The sequence below is a fragment of the Bufo gargarizans genome, chromosome 2 (genome assembly GCF_014858855.1).
Source record: "Bufo gargarizans isolate SCDJY-AF-19 chromosome 2, ASM1485885v1, whole genome shotgun sequence".
Taxonomy (NCBI): Eukaryota; Metazoa; Chordata; class Amphibia; order Anura; family Bufonidae; genus Bufo; species Bufo gargarizans.
In genome coordinates, this window is record NC_058081.1 from 338012586 (window position 1) to 338026557 (window position 13972).

Consider the following 13972-nt stretch of genomic DNA (forward strand, 5'->3'; position numbering starts at 1 on the left):
GCAATTAGAAAGTAGAACTTGTCTTGCAAAAAAAACAAGTCCCATACAGCTATGTAAATGGAAAAACAAAAAAAAGTTATGGTCCCGGAAAAGAAGGGAGTGAAAAACTAAAACGGATGATCGCTGTCATGAAGTGCCCCAGAAAGCCTCTTTTTCCCCATATTGACATCAATATTGCTCTCCTAAAACACAAGAGACCCCCAAATTGGTAGGTACAATGCAGCATTCTTCAGTCCTGGAGGTTTTGTGGAGAATCTATGTGAAAATCCCTGGGGGGAAAAACTGTACGCGATATTACAGGCTGCTAGAAAAACCGCATATTCTAAAGAAACCGCATGACTGAAAATAACTTCTTCAGAACCTCCTGAAGCAATAGCAGTACATACACTTTCATATTCATAAGAAACGGAAACGAGTGTTTCCATGTGGCAGCCATGTTTGTGAAGTCATACTGTTCTGTGACAGCGCCTCTAGTGCTCCAGCAAAATGGTTGTTACTGTGAAAGTCCGACTAATGCCTGGAGACCGAATGAGAGAATTACAAGTGTACCTCTATCGGCCTCACATCTGACTGCCTCACGTTGTGTGCGAGCCGGACGAGGGCAAGGTGAGGGGTGAAGAGGGGCATTGGGTGGTGGTCGGGCAGCGGTTCAGCTGCTGTCACTCCTGGGGTTTTTGTCATGCTGGTATTTAAATATATAAAGTCCATAGCAGTGCTGTAAGGGTACAGTACAACCTTTGGTAAAGTCTCCATCCCTCTGCTTTTGCTGACCTTGACTGATTTATATGCATCATTGCTGATGCTGACATGGTGTTTTACACCAGATAGATGTCTTAAAGGGGTTCTCCAGAACCGTGGATGTCTGCTTCCTTCCAAAAACAGCACCACACCTGTCCACAGGTGGTGTGTGGTATTGCAGCTCAGCCCCATTCACTTCAGTGGAGCTGGGTTGCAGCTTGTGCTGCTGTTTTTGGGAGAAAGCAGCCATCTTTTTGTAGTCCTGGAGCACACCTTTTCATTGCTTTTATTTTGACTTTTTTCATTAAAACTTTAGTAAAGCACAATGTACTCCCATTGAAGCCATGTGCATTGTCATTATTAATATTAAAGCACACGTCATTCCATGGCGCTATACCTAGGAAAAGGGGTGCACAGACATAATAAAAAAACAAGTTCAATAAGCATGAACAAGACGAGTTACAAACTGGTACAGAAGGAGAGAGGGCCCTGCCCGCAAGAGCTTACAATCTACAAAGTATGGAGGAAGGATACAGTAGGGGAGGTCTAGCAGCAGCAGGGTCACTGTCGGCTTGTCTGAAGAGGTGGCTTTTCAGGTTTATTTTGAAGGTCTCCATAGTAGGTGAGAGTCTGATATGTTGGGGTAGAGAGTTCCAGAGTGTGGGGGATGCATGGGCAAAATCTTGGAGGCGATTGTGGGAAGAGGTGAGTAGAAAAGGAGGTCTTGTGGGGATTGGATATTGCATGTAGGAAGGTAACGGGAGATCAGGTCACAGATATATGGAGGGGACAGGTTATGGACGGCCTTGTTTGTCATAGTGTTTTATACTGGATTCTCAGCATTGGGGAGGCAGAGATAAGAGACAGGAGAGTAATGAGGAGAGGTGGATTAGGCTACTTTCACATCTGCGCTTTCCCTTTCCACTATTGAGATCCCTTTCCGCTATAGAGGGGACAAAACTTAACTGAAGGGAACGGAGTCACCAGAATGTATTCTGTTCTGTTTCATTGCATTCCCATTATGCACACAGAAACGCAGCGAGCAGCGTTTTTCAGTGCGTCCTGGGAAGCGGAGCAAGCATTTTTGCAGGCTCCTGGCTGAGGAATGTGTGGGTTGGAGGCAGTGGGAGGTGGAAAGATCTTGGCTGTGCGCTTTGAATGCCTAGCCCTGAAATCTTGCTCATGTGCCGGCAGCAGTACTAACTGCGCATGTGCAGTGGAGATCTCAGAGCAGGGACAACCACAAGAGATTTTAGCTGCGCCAGTGCATGCGAGCGATTTCAGGGCCAGGCATTAGAGCAGTCAGAATGTCTAGTCCTGTCAATCTCGCAGAATGGTGCTCTGAGGGTCTAGACTAGGGGTGGCCAACCTGTGGATCTTGAGCCGCATGCGGCCCTTTGCTTCTTCAAGTGCGGCTCTAGCTGTGGAGCCGGGAAGCAGTCAGGCGGCTCACTCTCCACCTCATGTTCAGATCTCTTTTCCTGATCGGGCACCGTTGCTACTTTGCAGCTCCAGCTCACTCTCCGCTATGTCCTGATGCACACAGTGCCTGACCAGGAGATTGAGGAGATTCTTTTTAAGTTATAAAACTGAGCATGGGAGGTTCTGATCTGAGCATGGGAGGTTCTAATCTGAGCATGGGAGGTTCTAATCTGAGCATGGGTTGGTCAGATCTGAGCACTGAGGGTCTGACACTGGGAGTCTAATTTGTGTTGTCTGATCCGAGCATTGGGGGTCTTATTTTGGGGGTCTGATGAGGTTTGGGGATCTTATTTTAGGTCAGATGAGGATTGGGAATCTGATTTAGGAGTCTGATCTGAGGTCTGATGGAAAAATATATTTTTTCTTTTTTTCTCTGCTAATGAAAAATAAGAAAAAAATATTATTATCAGACCTCAGATCAGATGAAAAATCTTTTTTCTCTTATTTTTCTTTGTTAAAACCTAGGTGCATCTTGTAGGGCGAAAAATATGGTGACTCATGTTTAAATGTATAGCTTGTGGCTCCTGGTAGTCATACGTGTTTTGTTTTTTTGGCTCTTTGTGTCTGTAAGGTTGGCCACCCCTGGTCTAGACCAGCTTTTCGGTGCTCCGACTTCTCATTTACATATAACTGAAAATAAGAATATTGGTAATCCTGATAGAAGATAGAAAGGGCCAACTATGGTGACTAAAATGAGTCCTATCAGGCAGTGTGCATGGTTTGTGCAGCAATATATACTGATAATTTATCTTCAGAGTAGGTCATCAGTATGTGATCAGTGGGGGTCTTCACCCCAACCACTGTCTGATGAGGAGGCAGTGCTCTATACGAGCGCTGCTTCCTGGTCACTACACTACACGTCTCTTGTGTGAGCGAGTACCTGCCATTAAACAGCACCACCTAATCTTCCGAAACGATGTCCTCTTCAAATAGCTGATGTGCTGGGTGTCTGACAACCAGTGATCAGTTATTGGTGATCTATCCTGACTAGGGATGAGCGAATCGACTTTGGATGTTTCATTTGCATAAAACTTTGTTAGTACACTGTACGGAGCGAGTGCTCCGTACAGTATTAGAATGTATTGGCTCCTATGAGCCGAAGTTATTACTTCACGAAGTCTCGCGAGACTTTGGGCAATAACTTCAGAAATAGATTTCTACTGTAAAAAAACTTTTACCGAACTCGAGTTCGGTTCCAAGTAGTACTTTGGAACCCAACCCGAGTTCGGGAAATTGATTTTTACAGTAGAAATCAATTTCTGAAGTTATTATGCGAAGTCTCACGAGACTTTGCAAAGCATTAAAGAGAACCTGTCACCTCCAAAAACCATCCCAAGCTGCCAGCAGTACCTGACAGTAGCCAGCAGTGTGTTTCTGACGATAATGTACTTCCTGAAGGCCGATGCGGCTATAGCTCAGAAATCGTTCTTTTATCCCCTGCCGGCGCGCTTCTTTAGACATGCTCTAAGTCAAGGGGGCAACGGCCTCCTTGCTTCAAGTTACGGTAACAATGCCCCCTTCCCTGACAGCCGGCAGTTCGGCTGGCTTTGCCGAACTCTCTGCATAAGCGCTGTCAGTCACAGCGATGGGGCAAGGAAGGGGGTGTGGTTACTGTGACTTGAAGCAAGGAGGCCGCTAGAGCATGTCTAGAGAAGCGCGTCGGCAGGGGACAAAAGATCGTTTTCGGAGTTCTAGCTGCATCTGCCTTCAGGAAGAAAATTATTGTCGGAAACACACTGCAGGCTACTCTCAGGTACTGCTGGCGGCTTGGGATGGTTTTTGGAGGTGACAGGTACCCTTTAACTTTGGCTCATCAGAGCCAATACATTCTAATACTGTACGGAGCACTCGCTCCGTACAGTGTTCTAACAAAGTTTTATGCAAATTGACTTCAGATGTATTATCCAAAGTCGATACGCTTATCCCTAAGGCTACTTTCACACTAGCGTTTTTACTGGATCTGGCAGGGTTCATCAAAAATTTCATGAACCCTGACAAAAAATAAAAAATTCTAGGAACTCGCCGTGCCCCTCACGGAATACCTTGGGGTGTCTTCTTTCCAAAATGGGGTCATTTGTGGCGTAGTTATACTGCCCTGGCAATTTAGGAGCCCAAATGTGTAAGAAGTACCTTGCAATCAAAATCTGTAAAAAATGGCCTGTGAAATCCGAAAGGTGCTCTTTGGAATATGTGCCCCTTTGCCCACCTTGGCTGCAAAAAAGTGTCACACATGTGGTATCGCCGTACTCAGGAGAAGTTGGGGAATGTGTTTTGGGGTGTCATTTTACATATAACCATGCTGGGTGAGAGAAATATCTTGGCAAAAGATAACTTTTCCCATTTTTTTATACAAAGTTGGCATTTGACCAAGATATTTTTCTCACCCAGCATGGGTATATGTAAAATGACACCCCAAAACACATTCCCCAACTTCTCCTGAGTACGGCGATACCAGATGTGTGACACTCTTTTGCAGCCTAGATGCGCAAAGGTGCCCAAATTCCTTTTAGGAGGGCATTTTTAGACATTTGGATCCCAGACTTCTTCTCACACTTTCGGGCCCCTAAAAAGCCAGGGCAGTATAAATACCCCACATGTGACCCCACTTTGGAAAGAAGACACCCCGAGGTATTCAATGAGGGGCCTGGCGAGTTCATAGAAATTTTTTTTTTTTTTGCATAAGTTAGCGGATATTGATTTTTTTTTTTTTTTGTTTTTTTCTCACAAAGTCTCACTTTCCGCCAACTTAGGACAAAAATTTCAATCTTTCATGGACTCAATATGCCCCTCACGGAATACCTTGGGGTGTCTTCTTTCCGAAATGGGGTCACATGTGGGGTATTTATACTGCCCTGGCTTTTTAGGGGCCCTAAAGCGTGAGAAGAAGTTTGGAATATAAATGTCTAAAAATGTTTACGCATTTGGATTCCGTGAGGGGTATGGTGAGTTCATGTGAGATTTTATTTTTTGACACAAGTTAGTGGAATATGAGACTTAGTAAGAAAAAACAAAAACAAACAAAAAATTTCCGCTAACTTGGGCCAAAAAAATTTCTGAATGGAGCCTTACGGGGGGGGGGGGGGGGGGGGGTGATCAATGACAGGGGGGTGATCAATGACAGGGGGGTGATCACCCATATACACTCCCTGATCACCCCCCTGTCATTGATCACCCCCCTGTAAGGCTCCATTCAGACGTCCGTATGATTTTTACGGATACATGGATCGGATCCGCAAAACACATGCGGACGTCTGAATGGAGCCTTACAGGGGGGTTATCAATGACAGGGGGTGATCAGGGTGATCACCCCCCTGTCACTGATCACCTCCCCTGTAAGGCTCCATTCAGACGTCCGTATGATTTTTACGGATCCATGGATACATGGATCGGATCCGCAAAACACATGCGGACGTCTGAATGGAGCCTTACAGGGGAGTTATCAATGACAGGGGGTGATCAGGGTGATCACCCCCCTGTCACTGATCACCCCCCCCTGTAAGGCTCCATTCAGACGTCCGTATGATTTTTACGGATCCATGGATACATGGATCGGATCCGCAAAACACATGCGGACGTCTGAATGGAGCCTTACAGGGGGGTTATCAATAACAGGGGGTGATCAGGATGATCACCCCCTGTCACTGATCACCCCCCCTGTAAGGCTCCATTCAGACGTCCGTATGATTTTTACGGATCCATGGATACATGGATCGGATCCGCAAAACACATGCGGACGTCTGAATGGAGCCTTACAGGGGGGTGATCAATGACAGGCGGGTGATCAATGACAGGGGGTGATCAGGGAGTGTATATGGGTGATCACCCGCCTGTCATTGATCACCCCCCTGTAAGGCTCCATTCAGACGTCCGCATGTGTTTTGCGGATCCGATCCATGGATCCGTAAAAATCATGCGGACGTCTGAATGGAGCCTTACAGGGGGGTGATCAATGACAGGGGGTGATCAGGGAGTGTATATGGGTGATCACCCGCCTGTCATTGATCACCCCCCTGTAAGGCTCCATTCAGACGTCCGCATGTGTTTTGCGGATCCGATCCATGTATCCATGGATCCGTAAAAATCATACGGACGTCTGAATGGAGCCTTACAGGGGGGTGATCAATGACAGGGGGTGATCAGGGAGTGTATATGGGTGATCACCCGCCTGTCATTGATCACCCCCCTGTAAGGCTCCATTCAGACGTCCGCATGTGTTTTGCGGATCCGATCCATGTATCCGTGGATCCGTAAAAATCATACGGACGTCTGAACGGAGCCTGACAGGGGGGTGATCAATGACAGGGGGGTGATCAATGACAGGGGGGTGATCAATGACAGGGGGGTGATCAGGGAGTTTATATGGGGTGATCAGGGGTTCATAAAGGGTTAATAAGTGACGGGGGGGGGGGTGTAGTGTAGTGTTTGGGTGCGACTTTACTGACCTACCTGTTGTTAGGATCGACCACCTCTGGTGGTCGATCCTAACAAAAGGGACCACCAGAGGACCAGGTAGCAGGTATATTAGACACTGTTATCAAAACAGCGTCTAATATACCTGTTAGGGGTTAAAAAAATCAGATCTCCAGCCTGCCAGCGAGCGATCGCCGCTGGCAGGCTGGAGATCCACTCGCTTACCTTCCGTTCCTGTGAGCGCGCGCGCCTGTGTGCGCGCGTTCACAGGAAATCCCGGCCCTCGCGAGATGACGCGTATATGCGTCGTCGTGCGCAGGGCTGCCGCCTCCGGACCGCACATCTGCGTTAGGCGGTCCGGAGGCGGTTAACATTGCCAACACGGATCAGTCATGAACTCCACTGAAAGTCAATGGGGGACGGATCCGTTTTCTATTGTGCCAGAGAAAACGGATCTGTCCCCATTGACTTGCACTGGGGGTCATGCCATCTTGCTTTGACGTCTTGGACGGAGCCATTTATTATTCGGTCAGAGAAAACTGATCCGTCCCCATTGACTTACACTGGGGGTCATGCCATCTTTCTTGGACGGATCCGTTTATTATTGTGTCAGAGAACACTGATCCGTCCCCATTGACTTACATTGTGTGCCAGGATGGATTAGCAGTGTTTTGGTGTCCGCCTCCAGAGAGGAATGGAGACTGATCGGAGGCAAACTGATGCATTCTGAGCGGATCCTTTTCTATTCAGAATGCATTAGGGCAAAACTCGTTTTGGACCTTGTGAGAGCCCTGAAACAGATCTCACAAACGGAAAGGCAAAACGCCAGTGTGAAAGCAGCCTAATAATATATATATAATAATATATATATATAGTGTAATATGAACCCCCCTGCTGGCCGTCATGAGATTATAATTACATTCCTATTGCAAGGTATGACAAATACATGATGCAATAAATTGCTGCCTTGAGAATTTGGAGATGCTGCAGGTGAGATCTGGCCCTGGCTCTAGAAAATAACAGCTGCTGGAAAAGAGCAGTATGGGGTCCAGACCACGAGGGTGTATTCACATGGTGCTGCAGTTTCACCAAGAATTGCTGTGGTTTCACGATACCCTTGTGCTGCTACTGATTTGAATTTTAACTATTGAGGTACAGTCCAAAGAAATACACTGGGCAGATTTAGGTCTCTTTCACATGAGTCCAGGAAACAGGTGATGGTTTTTCACAAAAGTTCAATCGGTTTTGTCTGAGATTCAGTGATTTAGTTTTTTTCATGCAGATGTGATCAGTTTCGATACATTTTTCTCGCGCTTGAAGAAAAACTGAAGAATAACCATCTACATCTAGCAATCGTCAGTAAAAAAAAAAACCATTGCATCCAGATGCCTTCCATTTTTCTCGCAAGCGCAAGCATTTACTTTTATGGGGGCCAGAGCTGCGTGAAAAAGTACAATATAGAACATGCTGTGATTTATACCGGAACACAAAGATGATGCGTGAAAGAATGGGTCAGGATTCAGTCCGGATGCTATGTGTTCACTACATGCATTGCATCCAGAAGGAAAACTCGTTGGTGTGAAAGAGACCTTACTAATCCTGTCTTATAGTATTTGTAAACCAAAACCAGGAGAGTGTCCGAAACACAGGAGAAGCACAAATCTTTCATTATACGTTTTCTCTGTAGGTTCCACTCCTTACAAATACGACTAGAAATACTGAGGCCTAGTTTACACAGTCAGTGTTTGATAAGTGGTTTCCATCGGTGAGGGCTTGTTCACACAAACCTGTGCTGCCCGTTGCCGTATTGCGGATCCGCAATACACGGGCACCGTTCATTGTGTATTCCACATCACGGATGCGGACCAATTCACTTCAATGGGTCCGCAAATCCGGAGATGCGGAACGGAAGCACTACGGAGTGCTTCCTGAGTTCCGTGCCTCCGCACCGCAGAAAGATAGAACATGCTCTATCTTTTTGCGGAACAGAGGGATCACGGACCCATTCAAGTGAATGGGTCCACGATCCCCATGCGGCTGAGCCACGGTCAGTGCCGGTGCATTGCGGACTGCAGCACGGACACTGGCTTCACACGGTCGTGTGAATAAGCCCTAATTGTGAGCCAAAACCAGAAGTGGAGGCCACAGAGAGGTAAGTTACAATGGGCAGATTTGCTCCTGTTCTGTGGCCCATTGAGTTGCATGCAGTCTTGTAGACTGCACCTGTAACTCGGTGATTAAAGTCAATCAAGTAGCACTATAAAAAATCTGTCTAGGCCAGACCCAAGGCTGGGGCCTCATGGGCGTTATTAGTGTGGCCGCTGCGTTTTTCAATCAGTTCTTAATTGGGGGATGGTTTTGCAGGGAAACCTCACTGCTCATATGAGGGTGCCTTCCCACACGGCAGAAAGTTCTGCGACATAAAATCAGTTCCTTTCACCTTAATGGGCCTTGCAGAAATCCATGTGCTTTCTGCCTCATTCAAATGAGTGGAACTGATTTTTCAGTTGCAGAACTTTCTGCCACAAAATCTCTGTGTGAAGACGCCTTAACAATGGCTGCACAGTTTTTTGGTTAAAACAGTTGACTGCCATCAAAATCATCTGTCCGCTTAAAGAGGTTGTGCAGTATATATCCTCAGGATAGGTCATCAATATCAGATCTGTGGGAGTCTGACTCTCAGCCTCCGTCAGTCAGCTGTATGAAGAGGTAGTGGTGGCCTAGTGTATCTACAACTACTCGTCCCATTCACTAATTACACTGCACCACCTCTTCAAACAGTACCCCCGGATCTGATATTGATGACCTATCCTAATTACCTGTAAAATCCACTAATATGATTTCTGTTTCCATTTAAGGGAGCATCCCATCACTATGCCTGCAGGGGTAGCCTGGCCTCAATACCTGAAGATGCTGAGTGCTACCATTCTGTCTATGCTGGCAGGAGCAGAAGTTGTGCATCGATACTACCGGCCAGATCTTGTAAGGAATCACTAAATTCCTAGCAGGTGGTTTCAGAGGCGTTCCATCAGGTTGACCAGCTAGATCTTTACCAGATGTTTAGGCTTTAATATTAGCATGAATCCGTTACAATGGCACAATGTACTAGACCGGCAGCCAGAGCAGCAGTTTCACATGCTGTGAACATACTAAAACCAGGAAACGTCCAGCATGGCCTTGCGTCATTTGGCTCCTTGTTATTGCCCCTATTAGACCTCATGCACATGATGACCCTTGTGTGTTTTGCGGTCTGCAAATTGCGGATCCACAAAATACGGAAGGCGTCCGTGTGCGTTTCGCAATTTGCGGAACAGCACGGACATCCATTGATAGAACTGCCTATTCTTGTCCGCAAAACGGACAAGAATAGGACAGGTTATTTTTTTTTTTTGCGGACCACGGAACGGAGCAACGGATGCAGACAGCACACGGGGTGCTGTCCGCATCTTTTGCGGCCCCATTGAAGTGAATGGGTCCGCATCCAAGCTGCAAAAACTGCGGCTCGGATGCAGACCAGAACAACGATCGTGTGCATGAGGCCTCAGTAATATACATTGTACGGTGCTATATACATTATACTGGTGTCTCTTCTACAAACATGGGAGCACCCACCACTTCACATTCAGTGATATGCAGGTTTACAGCCACAATAATTACTATGTGAAGAGAATATTAGACTATGCCCCAAATCACCTGATGGAACAAAGACCAGCACTAATGTGAACAGATCCTGATCATGGTAAACTGTGTTCTGCTGACAGTTCCTATAGGGCCTATGGAGCCTGTGCTGCTGCTGGTCATTGTGAGACATGTATGGCCTATATCAGGGATCAGCAACCTTCGGCACTCCAGCTGTTGTGAAACTACAAGTCCCAGCTTGCTCCTTTCACTTCTGTAGGAGTTCATAGAGCAGCCAAGTGAGTGTGCATGACGGGAGATGTGGTTGCTGAGCCCTGGTCTACATGTTCCTGGAGGAGATGGCTGCTTGTGCAGTCACTTTCCATGCCACATGGAGATAGTACAGCTCCCTTCTACATAGCAGGGCCTCATCTACTGCCATACATGTTCCTTTGGCCAGAGAATGGAGGCCATATAAAAGGCACAGTAAAGTCCTGTTGTTCTTCTGTGGGTGCATTATTGCATCTCTAACAAAATGTGACATGTCGTTGTGCCTTATGGTGGACAAGACACAAAGAAAACCTGAATTAGAAGTGGGAATTCTTAAAGGAATATTTACCAGGCAGATCTGTTACCATTTAATAGAATAAGGCCTACAGGCATCCACAAGTCTCCTGCTGAAACGTTCCCATTCATATTGATTTTCAGTCGCAGAAATTTCTGCACGGCAGCAAATCTGCCATATATGAATATACCCTTAGTACTTCTCTGAGACTTTAATATGGATGACCCATCCTCTGGATAGGTTATCAGTGTCTGATCGGTTGCTGTCCGACACCCAGGACCCCACCGCTCAGCTCATTTCCCGAACTCTGGTTCAGTTCCAAGGTACTACTTGGAACCGGACCAGAGTTCGGGAAATGGTTTCTTACAGTACAAATTAGTTTATGAAGTTATTGCAGGAAGTCTCGCGAGCAGTAACTTTGGCTCATTGTAGCCAATACATTCTAATACTGTATGGAGCTCAGTATTAAAATGTATGTTTCATCCGAAGTCGATTCGCTCATCCTTAATGAGAATGTTATATGTCTTGCAGAGCATACCTGAGATTCCACCAAAACCTGGAGAACTGAAGACAGAACTGCTTGGATTACAGCCAGAGAAAGGAAAGGAGCAGACAAGCTGACAGTCCTATGTGCATCCTTTCATTTTAGAAATGACTATTATTTTTATATGTATATACATCTAGTGAATTGTTTACCTCCTCTTTAAAATGAGGAGACCATTTTACTTTATATCAGTGGTGGTCAGCCTGCCACATTCCATGGCTTGATATATGGCATTTTCCAGACAAACTAGTACATACACCACTTCAGATGGCTATAAGCATACCATTATAAGATCACATATACAGTACACAGATTGGATGTGCCACCAAGGGGGCTTTATACCCATGACACTGTGTTATGTAGATGATGTGTATGTGAAATGTAATATACATAAATATACTGAAAATATAGAAAGCAAGTACAGTGGTGTTCCTGATTTCCTCCGTCTCTAGAAGCATTGCTTGTAAAGAATACAGTGCCTCAGTGTTTTGCGGTCCGCAAATTGCGGATCCGCCAAAAAAAGAATGACATTCCGTATGGCATCCGTTTTTTTTTTTTTTGTTTTTTTTTTTTGTTTTTTTTTTTTGTTTTTTTTTTGCGGACCCATTGTAATAATGCCTATCCTTGTCCGCAAACTAGAACTTTTTTTTTGCTGACCTATTGAAATGAATGGGTCTGCATCATACCTGCAAAAAAAAACGGACACGGACACGGAAACAAAATACGGTCGTGTGCATGAGGCCTAATTGTAATCTTTTTCTGAGCTGTGGGATGAGACTAGCTGCAATCAGGTCTGCCTATAGACTACACATGGATAAATGGATCCTGCTTCCTCTCAGTAGCACACCATGATAAAAGCAACAGTAAGGCCCCTTTCACACGGGCGTTGCAGATTGGGGCCGGATGCGTTCAGAGTGCGTTCAGTGAAACTCGCACCACTTTGCAAGCAAGTTCAGTCAGTTTTGTCTGCAATTGCGTTCAGTTGTTCAGTTTTTTCCGCGCAGGTGCAATGCGTTTTGATGCGTTTTTCACGTTCGGGATAAAAAACTGAAGGTTTACAAACAACATCTCTTAGCAACCATCAGTGAAAAACGCATCGCACCCGCACTTGCTTGCGGATGCAATGCGTTTTTCACGCAGTCCCATTCACTTCTATGGGGCCAGGGCTGCGTGAAAAACGCAGAATATAGAACATGCTGCGATTTTTAACGCAACGCAGAAATGAAGCCTGAAAAACAACGCTCGTGTACAAAGCAGCATAGAAATGAATGGGTCAGGATTCAGTGCGGGTGCAATGCGTTCACGTAACGCATTGCACCCGCGCGGAAATCACGCTCGTGTGAAAAGGACCTAAAGGTCATTATACACAGCACTGAGCAGTTTACACGTGAATTCAGCAGTGTAGTTAGACAGTAATAGTCCTTTTAGCAATTGCTTGTCTCCATACAGAGGAGATGATTGCTGCATATAGATGCAACTCTCATCTCCCCTCACGAGCAGGCAGTTGTCAAGAATGTTTTGTTTTGTTCCTGATAATTGCCTGCTAAATTGGACCTTGTAAAAGGACCTTTAGGCCACCTGCACACACTGTAGAGTGCATGTGGTTTTTCAGCGCAGAGTAGTACAGTACCGCGTACATTTTGTGGATTTTTTTTGTCCAGAAATTTACTTGCCATGTGGATTTCCAAATCTGCAGCATGTCAATTATGGTTGCAGTTTCGGCTGTGGATTTCACCCTTTTCCAAGGAAGGGTGAGATCTGCAGTAAAACCGCATCAAATCCGCACCAAAAACTACTGTTAGGCTGGTTTTACATGGGCGTTGCGTGAAAATGTGCGGGTGCGTTGCGTGAAAATGTGCGGGTGCGTTGCGGGAACACGCGCGAGTGCAAAACATTGTAATGCATTCGCGTGAGAAAAATTGCGCATGTTTGGTACCCAAACCCGAACTTCTTCACAGAAGTTCAGGTTTGGGATCGGTGTTCTGTAGATTGTATTATTTTCCCTTATGACATGGTTATAAGGGAAAATAATAGCATTCTGAATACAGAATGCATAGTAAAATAGCGCTGGAGGGGTTAAAAAAAAAAAAAAAAAAAGATTTAACTCGCCTTAATCCACTTGATCGCGCAGCCGGCATCTCCTTCTGTCTTCATCTTAGCTGTGTGCAGTAACAGGACCTGTGGTGACGTCACTTCGGTCATCACATGGTCCATCACATGATCTTTTACCATGGTGATGGATCATGTGATGACCGGAGTGACGTCACCACAGGTCCTGTTACTGCACACAGCTAAGATGAAGACAGAAGGAGATGCCGGCTGCGCGATCAAGTGGATTAAGGTGAGTACATTTTTTTAACTCGCCTTATGTTATAAGGGAAAATAATAATGATTGGGTCTCCATCCCGATCGTCTACTTGCTTGCGGATGCTTGCGATATATCAATGGGGCCTGCGTTACGTGAAAAACGCAGACTATAGAGCATGCTGCGATTTTCACACAACGCACAAGTGATGCGTGAAAATCACCGCTCATGTGAACAGCCCCATAGAAATGAATGGGTCGGGATTCAGTGCGGGAGCAATGCGTTCAATTCGCGCGTCGCATTCTCGCGG

General features: G+C 45.9%; 1 protein-coding gene across 1 annotated transcript; it reads left to right on the top strand.

Annotated features, from left to right (window-relative positions):
- Positions 1–482: 482 nt before the first annotated feature.
- Positions 483–11775, top strand: C2H12orf73 (chromosome 2 C12orf73 homolog). The gene is made up of 3 exons (XM_044277286.1): positions 483–606; positions 9489–9612; positions 11345–11775. Exons 2-3 carry the CDS (start codon positions 9505–9507, stop codon positions 11432–11434), a joined length of 198 nt encoding a protein of 65 aa, XP_044133221.1. The 5' UTR covers positions 483–606; positions 9489–9504; the 3' UTR covers positions 11435–11775.
- Positions 11776–13972: the final 2197 nt, after the last annotated feature.

What these genes read in the sequence shown, in the direction of transcription:
- C2H12orf73 (XM_044277286.1), top strand. Translation starts at nt 9,505, where the DNA reads ATGCCTGCAGGGGTAGCCTGGCCTCAATACCTGAAGATGCTGAGTGCT. An exon ending in GATACTACCGGCCAGATCTT is followed by an intron (nt 9,613 to 11,344) that starts GTAAGGAATCAC and finishes TATGTCTTGCAG; the next exon opens with AGCATACCTGAGATTCCACC.